This window comes from Gymnogyps californianus, chromosome 16 (genome assembly GCF_018139145.2).
Source record: "Gymnogyps californianus isolate 813 chromosome 16, ASM1813914v2, whole genome shotgun sequence".
NCBI lineage: Eukaryota > Metazoa > Chordata > Aves > Accipitriformes > Cathartidae > Gymnogyps > Gymnogyps californianus.
Genome location: NC_059486.1, coordinates 12,228,006 through 12,248,348, shown reverse-complemented (window position 1 = coordinate 12,248,348; position 20,343 = coordinate 12,228,006). Strand labels below are relative to the sequence as shown.

The 20,343-nt window shown below is 38.2% G+C and overlaps 1 protein-coding gene across 3 annotated transcripts in view; it reads left to right on the top strand.

Moving 5' to 3' along the window:
• The window catches only part of AACS (acetoacetyl-CoA synthetase), a 44,241-nt gene extending 24,445 nt beyond the window's left edge, over nt 1-19,796 (top strand). The window contains exons 7-18 of one of the 3 annotated variants that reach the window (XM_050906481.1): nt 153-234; nt 925-1,072; nt 5,895-5,975; nt 6,677-6,801; nt 9,477-9,541; nt 9,724-9,846; nt 11,225-11,338; nt 11,851-11,976; nt 13,584-13,653; nt 14,581-14,639; nt 15,494-15,696; nt 18,431-19,796. In XM_050906481.1, the coding sequence (XP_050762438.1) occupies nt 153-234; nt 925-1,072; nt 5,895-5,975; nt 6,677-6,801; nt 9,477-9,541; nt 9,724-9,846; nt 11,225-11,338; nt 11,851-11,976; nt 13,584-13,653; nt 14,581-14,639; nt 15,494-15,696; nt 18,431-18,568 (1,334 nt within the window). In that variant the 3' untranslated portion in view covers nt 18,569-19,796. The remainder of the gene's footprint in view (nt 1-152; nt 235-924; nt 1,073-5,894; nt 5,976-6,676; nt 6,802-9,476; nt 9,542-9,723; nt 9,847-11,224; nt 11,339-11,850; nt 11,977-13,583; nt 13,654-14,580; nt 14,640-15,493; nt 15,697-18,430) is intronic. The other 2 variants (XM_050906482.1, XM_050906483.1) reach the window with 2 other exon arrangements.
• The last annotated feature ends 547 nt before the right edge of the window (nt 19,797-20,343 follow it).

Below are 20,343 nucleotides of genomic sequence, written 5' to 3'. Positions count from 1 at the left end.
TTAAAACTATATCCAATACTCGGTGCATTAGAATTATTTCTGTTACTTAGTGCATCACACTGTATGATCCAATCAGACAGAAAAGACCTTTGGTTTATGTAACTGAATGTAGGAAATAGTGGTTTGTTTTTTTTTTTCCTTCCTTCTTCCAGGGCTTCCAGATATAAAAAAAGTGGTGGTGATTCCATATGTCTCCTCAAGAGAAACCATAGATATTTCTAAGATTCCAAACAGGTAATGGGAGCTTGTGAGCTGTGACTGTCCTAACTAGGGATGAGACAGATGCTGATAGCTATTGAAACTGCCTGACCTATTGAACTTGCAAAAGCTAGGATTTAGCCAGATTTTTTTAATGTGGGTCCAGCTTCATACCGAAAACAGTAGTAGTATGTTGCTGCAGACATTTTGCTTTTACAAAACAGCTACTGATATTAATGGTTCTCACATGAAGGCAAAATTCAATAGGATATAGCAGGGAGAAGAAAGTGCTTTCCAGAAATGAATAATTAATAATTTAAATGACCTTTTTAGAGATAATTTGTTTTGCTTATTTACTGGTCTGAATTACGTATGTTAGATATGTTTTGGAAACAGTTGAGTTCCAGACTTTGTGTTGCGGGTCAGATTGTTCCAGTCTGCTTTGAGCTGTTAAGACTGGCAGCTGATCGTAGGTGCAGATTTATAGGCTTGATTTTGTTGTGTTACATCTCAATATTATACTAATGTTTTATTCTAAAACAGAAAAAGGAAACAAAATAATCAGCAATTCAAAGAGTAGAAAGACTAGGAATAAAAATAATATACATAGTTTGAGTATATAGCTTATTGTAAAAGAGCTATTAGATAGAGGTGATCCTATATATGGGCTGGGGCTGTGCTTTCAAAAAAATTTTTGAAATGTTCCTTTTTTCCCCTCTTATGCAGTGTCTTTTTAGAAGACTTCCTTGCTACTGGGAAAGGAGACCAGGCACCCCAGCTGGAGTTTGAACAGCTGCCTTTCAGTCATCCTCTCTTTATCATGTATTCATCAGGCACAACAGGGGCACCAAAATGCATGGTTCATTCAGCAGGGGTATGTCTTCCTTCCTGGAGCTGCACTATCTATATTCAACTACCTCGGTTACATTTTTCCTTTAACAGTACCACACCATGATGTACTTCAAGGAAGAATTGACTGCTGACAGTTTTTCAGTAATTTGCAATGACACTTTCTATTTGTAAGTGACTGTTTGAAAGCAAATATGGATTAATAAGGATATAAAATAATTTGGTTTAGAGATTGGTGTGGAGACCTTTCAGATTTCAGCTATTTCCTGGGAGCAAGTGTCAGTCACAAAAACAGTAGTAGAACTGGCCTGACTGATACTTGTAGAAGAAAGGCCAAAGAACTTGAATTGGGTGCTTAGAACTGATTTTTGGACACTGTCAAGTCGAGGCCCATAGGGAGCTCGCAGTTTTTATTACTTAGAATTTTTTGACCTTAAACTTTACTTCCTATGTTTATCAGTTCAGAGCATGTCATCCTCATCAATCTTCTTTAAGGAAGGAAGCCAGAAGGTTAGCTGTCTCTTTGGGTGTAGGTTTTGCTTTGTGTGGAAGCTTTGCTTTAGGCAGTGTCTTGTTGTGACTAAAGGTATATATGATGTTGCTGCCAAAATCACCTGTGCTCACACGCTTTCCATTTACTATTCATGTTCTAAAAGTTGTTGTAGGCAACTTAAAGTTCAGGAAGTGATTCCAGCAGTCAGGCATAGTGTTGAAACTTTAACTCTGCCATTAGTATAGTCCTTAATAAAAGGTAGAGCTTTTTCCCCTTAAAGCAGGCAGAATGTGTTGTCTAGCACATTTGTACCAACTTGTATAAATTAAACTGCCCAACTATTAGCCAGAGTCTATTGTTTCTGCTGTTTGCTCTGAAAGTCAGGATGGGCATCTTGCAAGACTGGCTGTAGAGTTGTCTAGGTAGCCTGAGGGCAGGATCACTTTGTTACACCCATAGTGAGTACATTCTTGCCTCTCTTTGATGGCAAGGAGTGGAGGATTTAGCTACAGACAAATCTCATGCTGCCTGTAAACACTCTGCTTTATATATTATCAATAGGAGATCATACCAGGCAGCATGTGACATATAAAATGGTCCCTTTGGGACACAAATCCTATGTTTGTGAAGAAGGAAGGAGGAGGTAATTTTGAAGTTTGACAGTTGTTTTGAAGCTGTGCTGGCTTTAGACTGGTTAAGTACTTGCAGAGATGGATTAGCAAAAACAGGACAGGTGTTTTGTTCAGTGACGCATGATAAACAGTAGGGAGATGAAAAACACAGAGGTAGGTCAGACAACAGGACTTTTCTCTGTTGCAAAGTTCTTTCTCTTCCCATGTTATCTGTATGGCTGCTTAGCTTGCTCTTAATCATGCCTCTGCTCTCCATCTGAATCATCTTTTCAGTTCATATAGAGCTACCTTAGAGTTTTGGTACAGACTACTCATCCTTGCTGGGTAGGACAGAATGTCATGGTTTGTTGAATAGGATATATTATTTATGAGGATTCTGTGTTCCCACTGAGCAGCTCTGTAGTTCCTGTGTTGCAGGGTGATTTCCCCCCCCCCTTAAGTTCTGATGCTAACACCTCTGGCCTAAAAACAAATTGTTGCATCAGAGGCTTCCTTGGTGTCATGGTTTAACCCCAGCCAGCAACTAAGCACCACCCAGCCGCTCGCTCACTCCCCTCCCCAGTGGGATGGGGGAGAGAATCAGAAGAGTAAAAGTGAGAAAACTCGTGGGCTGAGATAAAGACAGTTTAACAGGTAAAGCAAAAGCCACGTGTGCAAGCAAAGCAAGGAATTCATTCACTACTTCCCATCGGCAGGCAGCTGTTCAGCCGTCTCCAGGACAGCAGGGCTCCATCATGCGTAATGGTTACTTGGCAAGACAAATGCCATCACTCCAAACGTCCCCCCCTTCCTTCTTTCCCCAGCTTTATATGCTGAGCATGATGTCCTATGGTATGGAATATCCCTTTGGGCAGTTGGGGTCAGCTGTCCCGGCTGTGTCCCCTCCCAACTTCTTGTGCACCCCCAGCCTACTCGCTGGTGGGGTGAGAAGCAGAAAAGGCCTTGACTCTGTGTAAGCACTGCTCAGCTGTAACTAAAACATCCCTGTATTATCAACACTGTTTCCAGCACACATCCAAAACATAGCCCCATACTAGCTGCTATGAAGAAAATTAACTCTATCCCAGCCAAAACCAGCACACTTGGTTTGCATGCTTTGTATGTGTCAGTTTGAATAGGGCCTACAAATAAAATCCATGCAAAGAAATTCTTAGATGTCTTCTGCTCACTTGAGTGGGTTCCTCTGTTTGTTCTTGGCTTAATCTTGTTTCCAGTGTAATTAGTAGGAGGATTCGCATTGATTTCAACAAAAGCAGAATTAGCCCATGGTCTTTGTCTCATTTTCCAGCCTCAGATTAACCAAAGTTTGGTTTTGATAGTTAAAAACCCAAGGAGAGATGACATTTCAGTAAAGACATTTCAATTATTGCTTATTTGCAGCGCACTTCAATGCTGTTTTGTTACTGTACTGATCTTACAGATGCTAATAGGCAGCTTACTTTAAATTCACAACTCAGTTTATCTAATTCTGCAGTATGTTTCTGGTCTGTTTTCTCTGCACACACTCTGTTTTCTTGACACACAGTGAAATAACATGTAAATAATGAAAAAGAAGCCAGGTCATGGGAGATGATTTAAAAAGTAGCGCCTCAGGCGGAGTAAGATTTTTGTGGTCTGTATTGTATTGAACAATTAGGTGTGCTACAGAAAGACATTTGGAGGGTTTTTTCTAATACTTGAAAAACATTAGTGAGTAATTGTTATTCTTAAGTCCTAAAAACATTGATTCTGCTTCTTACCTCATTTATACAGGCCCCTTTTCAGTTATTCCATATTCCAACTATCTAAGGAATTTTTTGATAAAATCCTAATCAGTTCATTTCAATCCATCTTAAGGACTCGCAAGACCTGGGCTTAAATAGCTGCGTTGCTACAGACTTCAGGTGTAACTGTAGGCAAGTCACTCTGAGGATTTTCTCGTGCTCGGACTCTTTGTGAACGCTGTATAGAGAATTCTGCTGGTTTGAGACCAGGACCAGCAACCATGAGTAGCTGTTCTCTCTCAGCTACGTAACCGCTTAGCACTGGTCCCTTACGTGCTGATAGTGTGGCTCAGGAGCAGCCGTGCCTACTGATTTTTTGACACTCCAGATGCTCAGCACTTTACTAGCCGTATGTTAAGCCCAATGAAGACAAGCAGACCCGTAAGTTTTTATCAGCTGCCAGATCTGTGTCATGAAATGCTAAATGCTTAGGATTTATTTTGAGGGTCGTACAAGTCCTATAAATAAACAAGTCCTATAAATAAACTTGAGAGAGCATCTTGGGCTGTAAGCTCTTTAGAACAGCTATGCCTTCTACCACAATACCTTTGTTTCCAGACTGAGACTTACCACATTTTGCAGGGGAATAGTTCATAGCCTCTACCTAAAGTCAGTGTTTAAAAATTTCCTTTTGGTTCCAAAACTGTGAAATAGCAACAACTAAATGAAGGAAAAAGAAAGCCAATATTTATTTTAATTGAATTTGACTTTTAATTTCACTCTTTTGTGTGGCTCTTTCAGATTCTCCTGCAGGGGCAATGTGCTTACTTTTATAAATGGAATAATTATGTTAACACCTGCAATTCTTTTGGCAACCTTAACAATTAAGTTAGACACAGTGTTTCTAAATCCTGAAAGTTTTTTTTAAAAAATTTTTAAATGTAGATAATGGTAGCTATAGCTAGGTGGCAGCATTGTGACAGCTTAGTGTATTCAAACAGCGGCAGGTGAATTCAGACCTGGTTCCTTTGAGCTACAAAGAGAAAATAAGATTTACTCCTTTATTTTTATTTAATGTTTTCTGCCTTTTCTCCGGAAGCATGTCCCAATTTATGACTCTCCTTTTTCATTTCAAATGTTTATCTGTAATCTATTTTCTTTCAGCATAAATCTTGTTTCATGCTTATGAGGCTCTTAATAGTTCCACTATAACTCCTTGCATAAATGCAAAAACCATCTTTATTTTAAAATCAACCACATTAAGTCACTTCACTGCAGTGACAAATTAATGAAGTAGTTTGTAAATTTATTTATCCTAACAAGTCATGCTTTAATGATGATCAGAAAGGTACTTTAGCAGCATTTCCAACAAAAGAGAAAAGGAAGTAATATATTTAACTACATTATTAATACTGATGCTTTGAGCAGTGAGATTTTTCATGTTGGTAGTCACTTCAATGTTTACAAGAGATGTGTATAGTTAGGTCTTTTGTTTCCTAGATGTTAATAGATAAGATAGTTTGGATAAATAGTGTTAATGTATAGCAGTTGCTGCAGTTTATAGCAGCTCTAGGTCCTTCATTCCTTCCAGTTGCCTAGATATACTGAAAATGAAATTCTGTCAAAGGGCTTATCTTCTTGGAAAATCTGACTGGTAAAAGCATGCTGTTGAAATTATAGCCTGCACAGAATACTCTGCAACTCTGATGGCCAAGTAGAGTTGGAAGTGAAGGAAGTTATTTATTCCATGGATTAAAAGTGATGTGCAGAGGGAATTGCTGATGTCTAATGAGAGAGGCTGAAAAATTATGTGAGAAAATGGAGAATGCAATTGCTGCTGCTGCTGTAGATAGGCCCTGGGATTTACTTCAGTTGTGGTTAAGGGAAATACTTGCCTTTAATCCTGGAGTACATCCTGTGAAGTATTGACAATATTAGTTTTTTGAAGTCTTAATGTGCTGTCAGAGTTTTGCTTTTTATTTATGTGAACTTATTTTTTCTTTCACTATGTTTTTTCAGGGTACGCTAATACAGCATCTGAAGGAACACATTCTTCATGGCAACATGACCAGCAATGACATTATTATGTACTATACAACGGCAAGTGTGGCTTATTAAGGCATTTTTAAAAACACTTTAATATATTTTTCTTATATAGATGGGACAGCTTTTCATACAAATCTACAAGTACATTTTAATGTATTTTTAATTCTTGTTCTGCAAGGGATTGTCCTGTTTAACTGAGTTTAAAAAAATCAGGTGGAATAATAAAATGCAACAGGGACCTTTCTGATGAAAGGTCAAACCCATGTTAAATGTTTCTGATCTAATTAGTGAGGAAAATGGATTGATTCTTACAATCCCTTAGGTTTATTGATCTCACTGCCTCATCAATATCACCTGCAAAACAGGCTCCACCTTGCTGCCTCATGCAAGGCTAGACCATGCTGAAGATGAGAATTTCTGTTATGTCTTTCTGTTTTGGTGGGGAGGAAAGAAGACATAATCAGCAGAGATGGGCATAAACTCAGGTGTTGGTTTAACAGTTTCTTAAAGCAGGAAAACTTCGGGCAAGGAAAGAGGAGGGGAAGATGGCACCTCTTGCATAAGGGCAGGGAGCATGCTTTGGTCCAGATGATTCTGCCAAGAGCTACACCTGTCTCTCATTTTCTAGTTGTCTGTAGCTCCTCTACCAGCATATGACAGCAAGCAACACTCCTGATCCTGTGATAGAGCTGCCAGAAAAGCAGACAGCTAGCTGACAAAGATAGAAACTAATGTAGGTATTTTCTTTTTTCCAGACTGGCTGGATGATGTGGAATTGGCTAGTGACTGCACTTGCTACAGGAGCTTCAGTGGTCCTGTACGACGGATCTCCTCTAATTCCATCACCAAATGTGCTCTGGGACTTGACTGACAGACTAGGGTATGTAAATAAGATTAAATGGAAGGATAATGGTCTTTGCTTCTGTTACGATGACCACATACAAGCAACCTCATTAAAAGTGTCATTCCCTTGGTCAGAAACTAGTATGTAGCATGACATAGTTTATCCTTTGGCTCAGCCTTGAGTGGAACTACTTTTTAAAATTTTGTACTAAAACACTTTGAGAGAGAGCAGAAGAGACAGAGCTGATTGTTTCAAATTTGAGTCAAGTATTTGGATTCCAGGCAAACAAAGAATTTTGGTTCAATAGTCAGTTTTCAAGAGCAGCCTTTTCAGAAGGCAGTAATTGGGAGCAATCTGAAGAGTAATTTCTCAGCACACTCAGAACTTAGAAAACAAGAATCCTTTATTTCAAGTAGCTCAACATAAGACTCAATATAGCACTTTGACTTGAACGCATAAATTGACTGGAAAGGCTCAGCAGGGTTGCTTATATTTTCATATTTTGCTTTTTAATCTATAATGCCTAATTCTCCCTGTCGAGCTGTTTGTTAATTGTTTTACACAGTTCTTTGTCCCTAAAAATGCTCACAGTGCCCTCTCTCGAAGCCTAGAGAAATGGCAGGTATCAGATAAACACCTGTAAAATCCTGTGGTGGTATTTAGCTTTGTACACTGGTTAAACTTTGATTTTTTTTTTTTTTGGTAACTTTCCTATTTTGCCAACTGGATGTAAGGAGTAGATCTGAATGATATTACTGGTAAAATAGTAAGTGTCATTTTGAACTGATAATTAAAATTAATTCATTTGTGGTGGAAAGAGGATGCCAAAAGATTCACTTTCTGACTCTTGATAATTAATAATTTAAACTTCACTCTTTTTTTGTGACATTTAATGTTTAAAGACTGACATTTTGTCTCTGGCTATTACAATTGAAGGTTAATGCCTAGTCAGAATGCTTCCAGTAAAAAAAAAAAACAACACAAAACAAGACCACAAACTTAAGATGCCTCCCACCCCTCAAAAAAATGCCCAGTAGAACAACAGGCAAAAATTTAGAATCGAGAAATAACACGGCTTATTTTTAAGCATTGTTTCTACATGCCAAAAGTAAGTGAAGATAACTGAAATGTGTCTGCATGTCTCACTTTTTGTAATCTGGTGCTAAAAGCGGTGGCCATCTGTGTGGTACTTCATAATGCAGTCTGTTCCCAACTCAGTCATATGTTACATATTTAAAAAAAAGGCTTCAACATGTTAAGACTACCTTACTTCTCTGAAGATGCACCATACTTTCCTTCAGATAGCATATTCTTATAGTATCATCAAGATACCTCATACTGCATGACAAAAATTACTCGAGTGGACATCAATTAAAGATCTGTTCAAGTGAGCTGTATTTAGTCACCAGCCACCAATTATATAGCATTTGGAAGGAAATAATAGGAGACTAGGCTCTACATGTGCTGTAGAGGAAGTGTCAAAGAGCTTAAAAATAAACAGAGAAGCATTACGTATTCTAACTGTAAAATAAGCAATAATTTGAAGCATGGAAGGAAAGTAAGATGTTACACAAGAGTAAAAAAATAGTTCACATGATTGTGGTACATAACTGGAGGAGCAGTATACTTCTGTGGGCTCTTACGGTGCTGTTCTCATGTACCTGATAAATTACTCTGTGTGCTGATGTGTTTGTGCAAATGGCCTGTCCCTACCGAAGAGGTGGCAGCCTCTCAGTAACTGTCATCCACCTAAATGGCAAAGGAAGACATCCCCTTTTGATAGTGTTGAAATAGCCCTCTCTCTGTCTGAAACTGTATTCAAGAGCTGTTCTACCTTCCATCTTGCCTTTGGAGTAAAAGCAAAGATAGCAGGATCTTATTTTAAGTTCTACTGATGTATGTATTGCCCATGTTCTGTGCACTCAGACTGTATCCCTTATCTGTCTCTCTGCGTTTTCTTGAGGGAGTTTATTGCTGTAATATAAAATAGGAGAAGGCAGGGAAGAGGATTTCCTGGAAGTCAGCAGAAACATTAAACTAGCACTTCCATCGATAGAGTAGGGAAGGGGTACAGCCTTTGTTTCAAGTTTTAATTATGTTGTATTGGAGAGCTCTAAATACACTTTTTGCAAGGGCGGAATTCAATTGTTCACTTAGCTAGGCCAAACTTCATGTTCAGTTAGGCACCTGCAACTCAGACTTTCATCAGTGGAAACTGAACAGGTATCTAAGAGAAAATCACTGGCTGCTGTCTTCCGAGTGAAGTATTCTTTGTTAAACTGTGCCCTGAAATGGCAAAATTTTTATATGTAAGAGTGTAACAAGGCAGCAGTTTTGTGTTAAACAGCTTAGTGGCAATTATGGCCCATTAATGAAGTAAACATTGTAACATTTTGTGATGTCTTTGGAGTGTTCTGCAGTTATGAATTCCTGTACATGAAAGTGAATGTTTTCCACGAGGTGGGAAAGCTTTGCTTAATATTTAAAGATAGAATTAAAAGTTTCAAAGCTGCAGAAATTACATGTGATCTGACTAATTTTGATTGCTCAGAAGGATGTGCCTTGCACTTAGAAAGCTTTAAGAGACTGCATTGCTTGACTAATCAATGTACAGAGCGTCTAACAGCCTCTGCTTACTGCAGTGGGAATTGCAAGTCTTTAGAATCTTAGCATATTTAAATATGCAAAACATTTAAACTTTTTCCCTCTAGGATCACCATCCTTGGAACGGGTGCAAAGTGGCTGGCTGTGCTAGAAGAGAAAAATTTAAAACCATGTAAGCTTCAAAAAGCTATTGAATCCCTTCTATCCTCCCTCCTACCTTTCCTCTCCAGGTTCTGGTCCTGTATCTTGTCACAAAGTCCTTTATGTAATTATTCTGGATTGTAGTGATAAATAATTACAAGCTCTTGTAAAATTTCTACCTTAACCTATTTTGTTGATTTCCTTCTTTTTAAGGTGAAACTCACAATCTCCAAACACTCCACACTATACTGTCTACAGGATCACCGCTCAAATCTCAAAGCTTTGAGTATGTCTACAAACACATAAAAAGCAGTGTCCTCCTGGGATCCATTTCAGGTGATGCTTTTATGCTGCAGGCATCTTACTAATTCCGTTCATTGCCTGTGCATTTCCTTCTTGCGTGTTTGCTGCTGTATATTTGGGAAGCTTAAGCCTTGGATCATTCAGGCTCGGTTATAGTTAAGCTGGAATTAATTGTCTTTTTAGTGCAGAGATTTTCTGCATAATTCAGTGTGCCACGATGAAGCTCGTACACTCAAAGGCTTTTGGGTGGAATGTTTCTGACATGGTGGATGTTTTGGATTTTAGCTTTTTTTTTAAGTAGGATCATTTATTTTGACTGGCTGTCCTTAGGGGTAGCAGGGTGAGATCAAGAAAAGAGTCTATTAACCTACAGAACATACTGTTCTGCAAATAGCTGACTTCAGCAGAAAATACCTCTTGGAGAGGTTTTTCCATGTTCCCATTTCAATTCTTTTGTGCCAAGTAATTGGCGCTGCAGACAGATTTTTTTGTAAATTATATAATTAGAGAAATATCAAGCCCACATACTGTGCAGTTTGTTGTGAGGAGTGCTAGCTGAGGCAACTTCTATTCACATAAGGTCTACCACAGAACTCCTCATTCTGCTTTGTAATGAGGACTGACTTTTTCAAAGGGCTTTTTAACTCAGTTTAGTTTGATTTTTCAAGTCTGACTATTCTGCTGCTGAAGTCACCTCTGACTCTGGTCTTAGTAAGAGTAGTGCTGAATCTTGAACTTGCTACTGTAGACATTAATAGTCTCAAATGCAGAAGACTATTTTTGAGTAGAGCTAACATGATTGATTCATGTCTTATAATTCTACTTCCTTGAAGTCCTAGAAAGACTATGAATACTCCAGTTAAGTAAGCACTCTGACAGTATCTATTTTTATTAAGATAATTGTTCATCCTATAGGCATGGCTCCCCTCTCCCTCCCCCCCGCTGCTCACCCCTGTGCTAATGAGAACAAGATATAAAAGCTAAGTAAATATTGAGGGGAATAGCTTGACTGGTAACTTTAAACTAATGAAAACAAACAAGAAAACATTTCTAAGTGATCTTAAATATCTAAGTCTGTAAAATAGGGCCTGTTTATTTTCTTACACTCATATAAATGGAAATTTCCTTAAATGAGACTAAAGAAACTGTTGGAAGAAAAAGTTATGCCTTAAGGAATATTTCTGCATGAAGGGCGTACACATATAAAAAGACATATAAAGTAAGAAAAGAAACCTTCTTTTTATAAAAGTCACATAACATCCTAGATAATACTGTCTATTCTTTTCTGCTTAATGTGGATCAGAAGCATTTGGCAAAGGTGGCAGTTTGCTGTTCTAGAGTTCTTCTGTAGTTTTCAGTTTTGCTTTTTCCAAAAAGTACTGTGTATTCTAAATGGACTTCTTTATTGTAGGTGGGACAGATATAATTTCATGTTTCATGGGTCAGAATGTTACAATTCCAGTTTACAAAGGAGAAATTCAGGCCAGAAATCTTGGAATGGCTGTAGAAGCATGGAATGATGAAGGTAACCATTATCCAAAATATTATGCACACTTATGAAACACAGTAGTTATATGCCCTTAAGTTCCATTCATCAGATGGGTAAACAGTCAGCTGTTAAATGGGTGATTTCACTTTGGAAACACATTCCACAAAACCTTCATCTGGATCCATCTGATCTGGATCATACAGGACTCTAGTGAAGATAATCAATGTGTAAAAAGGCCCTCCTTTTCCATTACTTTGCTAAAGCACATCAAGGCCACATTCTAGCCTCTGGTGTGCGTGCTAATTAGCTATGTTGCTGTGGATGCCCGGCTGGCTTCCATCCTGTGGTGTAACTCTCCTGAAGTTACTGAGGTTAAGATAAGGATGAGTTTAGGAACTGAACACAAGCTGTTAAGACCACCAGTCACAGCTTATCTCATATCTACATCAGCATCTGGCATGTAAGTAATAACTGTAGATGCTCTTTGCTTTGGTACTCTATTGTTTACAGAAGGGAAATGCAGAAAATACCGCTTTCTTTGTTAACAGGAAAACCAGTTTGGGGTGAAAGTGGAGAGCTGGTTTGTACCAAGCCTATTCCCTGTCAGCCTACGCACTTCTGGAACGATGAGAATGGAAACAAATACAGGAAGGCTTATTTTTCAAAATTCCCAGGTATGTAATGAAGGGCTTTGGATATTGCTCAAACTGACCAAGGATATAGATTGTATTGCTGCTCTTAGGAAGGTACAGGTTTATTCTTGCCCAGTGATAGGCAGGTGCAGCTTTGAATCTAGATTTCCAGGGTGAGAACTCCACGACATGTTTCATAATATCTCACTCTCTGTTTCCTAGTGCTTTGTTTTGAATATGGATCCAAATCAATTTAATAAGAATCTCTGGAAAGCTCCAGTCCCATTTTGCTCCTGCACTCATTAGGCAGATAGGACTGTAACAGCCTGGTAATCTGTAGTGCAGACATAGACTGCTTGGCATGAGTGTGAAATGAAAGTGCTGAATAGGTCAGGGAGCAATCGTGCATTAATGAGTGCTACTGCACCTCTGCCAGACTGCTCCTACCTAGCTGGAGGAGTGAATCCTAAGGGACCTGCCACCTCATTAGCATGAGGTTTAAGTATATGTAGCCTCAGACATGCATATTCTGCATTCATACAGTCTTGCAGTGGTGGTAAGAGTAAAAGAACAGGCACTGAGGGCCAGAGGCTTTCTTCCTAGTAATTGTGGAGTACTCTGCTCATCCAGAGCTCTTGCTTATGTGGCACAGCGATGCTGAACTCCCTGCTGCCTACTGGGTGGGGGCTTTTATAGGAGCAGGACCTCCAGTTGCTTCTTTTTGGAGATGGAAGCTTTTTTTGTAAATAGCAGCAATACAGAGTGGATTCACAAGAGAAGTCCGGACATGCAGCAGGAGATAATCATATAGGAAAATTGAGGGAATGTGGAAGTTGCAGTCTGCATGTAAGCCTGACAACAATAAATGGAAAAAAAAAATCTGTGACAGTTGTTAGACTGACATCACTGTGGTCCAGAGGTTCTGTCTGAAACCCCTTTTCTGTCTTTCCTTGTAAATGGGCGTAAGTTTGTAATAGTTAAGTTAGAAAATGGTCTTATGTGCACATGCATGTGCAAATAATTGAGATTTGTTTTTTCTTTAGAAAAATTTGCGTCGAATTGGCTCGTATTTCTGTTTGTGGCAGGCTGCTGTTGCGATATCAATGTTAAAAATAATACAGAAGTTATTTCAGCTCTGAAAAGTCAAATCTGATTTTACACTAACACGAATCAAGAACATTAAGCACATAAGCTTTCTAGGGAATTGTTGAGACCTATTGTGCAAGCCCAGGAAGCTTCTTGCACAGAATTGTATATCATAAAAGTGGATCAAGAAAGACTGGTGGGAGTATTGTTACTTTTGTGGAAGATTCTTCCAGTTTCCTCAAAATGTGGTGTTCAGAGCAGCTATTCATCTGTTTTCTAAAGGATGCTGTATAGTCATGCAAACAAGCAATCAGAAGATAACCTAGGGTTTGATCCTAATGTGTGAGCTACTCTTGTGTGTGCTAGCTCTTTGTAGTAAATGCAATGTGGATTGTTTGCGTAGTTAAGTACTGCTACATTTGCTGTGGGTAGTGTTCAAAGTGTATCTGATATGTTATATTTTGTATGTATTTACTAAGTTAATGTGAGTTGAGCTATACAAATGTCTGCCATGACTGGATGAATAAGAAATGAGCTGCTTAACCTCTGTCATTCTCTAATAGGTGTTTGGGCCCATGGTGATTACTGCAAAATTAATCCCAAGACAGGAGGAATTGTCATGCTGGGTCGCAGGTATAGTATTTTGGTGAAAGTGTTCTGAGTTAACAAGTGTTAAAATTTGCAAACTTCACCTTAGAGCATAATGTACATGATTCTCCATCACGCCTGTTAGCTTTATATTTGTCTTGTTAAATCCAGTATTGTGGATTTCAACCCTTAAATTAATCAGAGCAGCTGGATTAGAGGGAAGGGAGCCCATTTCAAAGTTCTACTCCACTTTTGTATATGTGAACACAAGACAGCGTTGGACTTGGTTTTGTGTTCCATGGTTTATAATGATCAGCTATAAGCGTTCAAATTGAGAGCGCAGCACGTTCAAGGTGGTGAATCAGGAAACTTGTCTTCTGGTCTTGGCTTTGCCATTGACTTGCTTTACAGCAAAATTTAATTAGAGAAGGTCAGGTATTAAGTTGCGCTTGTGTTAGTGATCATAGACATTCAGGATCACAATTGTGGCTAAACTTTCTGCTTGCATTTAAAAGTTGCTGTTTGAAACAAAATTGAGTGCCTTGAAGCTGTGTCTGGCATTGTCACAAATGGAACTACTCAACAGACATATGGTGTGAGGCTGCTATATATGAAACACAAGTTCCAGCTGTAGGAGACTGGAAAGTAATGATATGCAATTGCAATGTGATGGAGTACTAAGATTCTTGGTCTGTTTTGTCATCAGTGGTATATGTTTGTATCTGTAGCCTACTGGAAAGGGGAGGGACTAGGAAAGGTGAATGAATAATGTTGAGGTTCTCTGTACAACTTCATTTTAATGAGCAAAATGCCTTTTTCAATCAAATTCTTTTAAAATTCTGTTTCTAATGTGACTGTATATTCACTGCATGAAATGTAGAGAGACTTGGTTAATTGCATCAATTTTTCTCTTTTCGTCAAAATCTAATCACATTTTAATGCTTCTTTGTTTTGTTTGTGTGTGACTTTCAGTGATGGTACATTAAATCCAAATGGAGTAAGATTCGGAAGTTCTGAAATCTATAACATAGGTATGAAATTAACTTTCCACCTCTTTCAGCTATGACATTGTTGCCTTAAATCTGAAATGTAAGCATTATAAAGGTGTTTGGAAGGATTAAGTAATAAAAGACGTGCAATTTTTCAAATGAAAGACAGTACAGAGCATATTAGCATTAACAGTAAAATTCTATTTTGTAGACTTGAAATTGGTTGCTTTCCTGAAGTATCTGTAGGGCTGAGATGACTAGTCGAGATGTGTTCTCCCTAAGATGTTGCTTTCATATAAGGCCTTACAGACTAATTATATCATGCAGTTTTATAAGAGAATACCTTCCTTCTGAGGCTTTTCTTGTTTTCCCCCAAGACAAGCTCTTGACACTGGTTTTATTCTATCTTTCCTAATAATTAGAAGAAGTTCTTGAGCTTGTGCTTCTTATTTCAAAGGTCTGTCTTGTGAAAGGTGGTGAAACTGTGTGCCTGCAAAGGTGCTAATCTGCGACTTAAGGACTTGTTGCCTCTCCTTGTTCTTATGTGATCAGGCATGTTAGTTTTCTGTCTATGCAGCAGTGGGGATTGTGAGGAAAGCCAAAGAAAATGGCTTAGTGTAAAAGCTTGCTATCTGTCCCAAAAGTTACAGGAATTTTTTTTTTGTCCAGGACTTAAATATGAATGGTCCTTAAACCTGGATTTTCACCTGAGCAGGAGTTAAAATTTCAGAGCACCCAGAGGGGAAGCTCGTTGTAGAATAACCTAGCCAGGATGTCTTGTTTTGTCTTTGCAGCTCTAGGGGAGGTGATATTTCTTTCGGTGCAAGCACAAAAAATTTGCATCCAGAATAATATACAAATGCAAGTGCTAATAAGGACTCTTCCTTTATTTTCAGTTGAAGCCTTTGAGGAGGTTTCCGATAGCCTCTGTGTCCCTCAGTACAACAAAGATGGGGAGGAGAGGGTGATACTCTTCCTGAAGATGGCATTAAACCATGTGTTCAGCGAGGATCTGGTGAAAAGAATGCGAGATGCAATACGTATAGCGCTTTCTGCCAGGCATGTTCCAAGCCTCATTCTAGAAACCAAAGGCATTCCGGTATGTCATGAAAAATGCTGCCTGCTTTTTTCTTTGTCACCTTGAATAGTAATTAAGGAGCAGTTGTCATTGCTCTTCAAACCCACATGCGTGGAAGTTTTAGCATCTCAAAAGTGTATTCGAGCTTTATAAATAGTTTGTCTATGTTGCCTAGCAACATCATTTCATCTCCTTTTCAGCTAAGCATGTTTTTGTTTTTTAACAATACCTAAAAATGCCTGTTCTCAGTTTATAAATGTGTTGCATTTTCTCAGTAATATATACTTAAGCCTTTTAAAGGAAAATATTAAAAAGGTAATTTAACTAGCTTTTCTGGCTACCCATAAGCTTATTTTGTTTTTGTTTTCCTGTTTCGAGTGACATTCTTATGAAAGCTGAGAGCACTGAGCAAATTTATAAAATCATTTTGTAAACCATTTCACTTTTACATCTGTTTAGCCACTTAAATGTAGCTCTATAACTATCTTAACTGTAGCAATAACTAAAATAAAATCTTTGTGCTTATAAGAGGAGGGGAAGAGAAATTTGTATAGCTAAAGGTTCTGCATGCTCAGTTTTCTGGAGCTGCGTTACTCTACAGTGCTCTTCCTGGCTGTATGAACTCTTTAGTTGGAATGCCTGTTTTTTATAGTCCTCTCCGATGCTAGAGTCTTCTCAACAGGTCTATGAGCAGTAGAATGGGGCTGCAGAGTGTAGTTGTCTCGAGTCCATTTGCAGACTTGAGTGCGCCTAGAGAAAAGACTTGAGTCTTCAGACCAATCGTTAGATATTCCGATACCCATTTGCTGCCAATGTATGTTTCTATGTGAAAGTGGTCTAGGGTTTAGGATTGCCAGCCTCCATAGTGCACGCAGCGATCTGGTTCTGATCTGTTGAGTTACTTCTGTTTCAGGCCACTGTTGGCAAATACTACTTGGCTCAAAATGTATTCTTTGAGTGTAAAATCCCCTGCACCTGTTAAATGGTGAAGTCTAGATTTTCTTTGCTGCAACTCAGCTTCTGCATGAAGTGTGGAACTTGTAAACCACGTAAATCACCTGAATGTACAGCATGAAGTTGATGGCAGTGAGGTGTTTGTGATGGGCTGCCCCTCAGGAAAGCCTGCTTAGATCATTAATTAGTTCACACTTTGACGGCATTTACAGTTGACTGACTTTTAATTACCTTTCAGGTAAATATGCCAGTGCTAAAGTGATCAAAGCTGTCTCCCATCTTTCTTTGAAAGTTTTGTTTGGAAGGGAAACCTTTCTCTTTTCCGCTACTTTTAGAAATGTATTTGAATCCTCATCGGAAAATACAGTCTAATCCTGACTGTATACTGGTAGAAATAGTATAGCTGTGTTGAAGTGATTAGGACTTTAGTAATACAAAGCATGGCTTTTAATGACATATCCAGGTGTTAAAAAACATACTGCAAACTCTTAGTGCAAATCTTTCTAGTCTTGTCCTGACCAGATAAGCATTCTGGTCATCATCTGCAAGGTGTTTACTGATTAAAGTAATCAAACGTGCTTTGCTGAACAGTCTGTCTGATCTTTAAAGGGGGCAGTTCCCTTGCAGGCCACTGAGGTGTTCTGGTTTCTGAGCACTTGTGAAAATTAGGTTGCTAATTGTTGAGGAGGAAGAGTGGTTGAGGAAGGTGGTTCAGGAGGGTAGGGTTACACATGACTTCAGTAGTTTTAATAATGAAAAGTTTGATTTAGTATCAAGATCAATATTGCAAGAATGTATTGAGTTGAGGATTATTTAGCCTGGCTCTGAACGATCTCTAATGAAAAATGGTGGTGCCTGGAGTTCAGGAGTTTCAGTGGCTTTGGAGGCCGGGAACAACCTGGGTTCCTCGATCCGCAGATTCAGTAGTAAAGCAAGTGCGGTTTCTGTTCCCAGAGCAGACAGACAAGACTAATGAGATATTTGGAGATCAGCTTTTCAAACTTGGCATCCCCCAAAACTTCTCAGTGGTACCAGCCCAAGGAAGGTGGTATTAAAGCCTTGGTGCCTATAAAAGCAAAGATCATAATTTAAAATGAGCCTTGACAGTTCCTGTTAACATTGGAGTAGTTCTTCCTTACCGTACTTTACTAGTCAGAAATTAGTGGTCTCATCCCAAGAAGAGAAGAATTAGGGTTTTATTTCTGCAATGTCCTTACTTTTAGAGTAACACAATGTAATAGAATTTGTGTGATTCATAAGTGGAGGTGAAGCCTCTGTTTGTTATGGTTTGTTTTGAAACATTTAAATGTAGAGGACCATTTAAGCTCCGTGTTTCACTCTACCCTATTAGAAAAAGACTGTCCATTTAAGATACAAAAGTCATGGGTTTCTTCTCCCAAAGCCCAACGGAGTTGGGCTTTGTTTTTTGAGCCCACCCTTAGAAAATTAAAAATTGTTTGAAAATTGGATGTGTCAGAACATAACGCATTAAAGATTTTTAGTGTTTATACCATGATTCTGATCTGGTTTCATTGGTTTAAGTTGGAGCTTGATTGGGTTCTCACAGTATTACCAAATAGCAATAATAAACTAAAATCACACATAAACTCTCCTTTGAATTCCACTTACTCTTCAAGTGGTTTTCAGAAGAAAGATTCTGGTGCCTCAAGTGTAACACAGAAGGGAAGACATTGTGCTAAATTTTGATTGAGTTCTGGGGTTGGTGGGGGGTTTTATGAATATTGCCATAAAGCTACTACATGAAAAGTGTAATTTTATCATTGCTGGTTTTGTTTTTCAGTATACAATAAATGGGAAAAAAGTGGAAGTAGCTGTGAAGCAAATAATTGCAGGGAAAGAAGTTGAGCAGCGGGGAGCTTTCTCAAACCCAGAGACTTTGGACCTGTACCAAAATATTCCTGAGCTTCAGAACTTCTGAAGTCACTTGTTTGGTTTTTTTGCATCTGTCTTTGTTCTGTGTTTGTTTTGTATATACCAAAACTGTATGTAAAGAAAAAGCTCTATTTAATACCAGTGGTTCTTTTAAAAGAAAAAATATTTCATTAAGTGCATTATGAAAGGCTTGGGTAAAGCTTAGCTCCCTTTTATTGGTTAAATATGCCATATATCTTGGAGTTTTTTCCAGCCTGGAAGGAGGAACTTGCCTGTTTTGATTTTTATATATATATGAGTGCATCTTTTCTTGTTAATTTGCATCAGCAGCCCATCAAATGGGAACACCAATAGCATAAGTTAAGTTGCAAATAGAATATTTCTTTCAAAAAACGTTTGCTTTCTGTTTTTTTTAAACTGGATTTTTAGCAACATTTTTTCAATCCATGTGTTTCAGTCACCTGTAAGGAATATACAGTGATTTTAACTACTTGACTGCGAAATATGAGTGTTATATATGTAGTGTGCATTTAAATGTTTTTATAAAGCCAAATCATAATGCACTAAACCCATTTGACTTGACTCAGAACAATTTTAGTCTTGAGAGATCTCACGGTACCCTTGAAGGTAATTGCTGCTTCGTTTTGTGATGTAAACCAGGACACCTTCCTATTGTTTCAAGCTTTTAGTTGATGGACTTCTGGGGGTGTTCAGAAGGTGAGGGAGCAATCACCTCCTCCTTATTCCTGGTGTAACTCCAGGTTATTTCCATGGAATTTACTGTCATTACTCTGGATTAACATCGTTGCAGTTGAAGACAGCATTTTGCTTCCTTGTTTTGAAGTTCTTTATTGGCTATAAGGCAACAATCCCGTGTTACGTTAGCTGAAGAATTCCAGTGTGTTCGTTTATTAAAAGCTGATGGTTTTGTAACTTTTTTACTAAATGTCATGTTGAAAGTGAAAGACTAAAATGTTTTCTAGCTCTGTATCCTTCCAGTTTATAAAGGGAAAAATACTGTAATGAGCATACTAAAACAGTAAAATGGAAGCACTAAAACATTGTTTTGTTTTTCATAAAATACAGTTGCAGTAGTTGTACCGAACCTCTGGCATTCAGTATCTCCTGCACTATTTGAATTTTGTGGGTTAAGTATTTAATGCATTAAAATCATGGATGTACTTACAATTGTGTTGAATGCATTCAGCATTGATAAAGAGTTAATTAAAAAATTGATTCTTTATATATATATATAATATATTACATCTGTTTCAACTTTCACTCAGTTATTGTCTTATTTTTATTTTCCTTTTGATTCGGTGTCATGGAATCATTTTTAGCTTAATTTGTTACTGATTTTAACGGTTTTAATCCAAGTCCACTCCACTACAAAATTATTGTTCTCTGAAAGTTTTATCCTGTTTTCTTATGCAGAGCCCAGGACAAGTAAAACATTGCTGTTAGTTATGTATGCATGGTTGGCTCATTGAGAAGATCACAGGTGAACAGGAGTGGAAGAAAGTATGCTGAAAATGTGCCTTGTGTCAGTACAGGAAGAAGTTGCAGGTTGCGATACGTTAATGTTGCTAAAAGGGATAGATCTGTGCACTGAAAGGTGCGTACTCCATTACTTAGGGCAAAATCTAGATGCTCATGTTTAGCTGCAGCTAGTAAAAGTTTATTGTATGTGTATCTTCCACCCTGTGATAGATCTCAGCTTCCTAGCTCCAGTAAGCTGAAGGCTGTTGTAGAATATGTCAAATATTGCTGCTAATAATTGAGTAAGAGTGAAACTGCCTCTAACTGCAGCTGAGGAGTGGC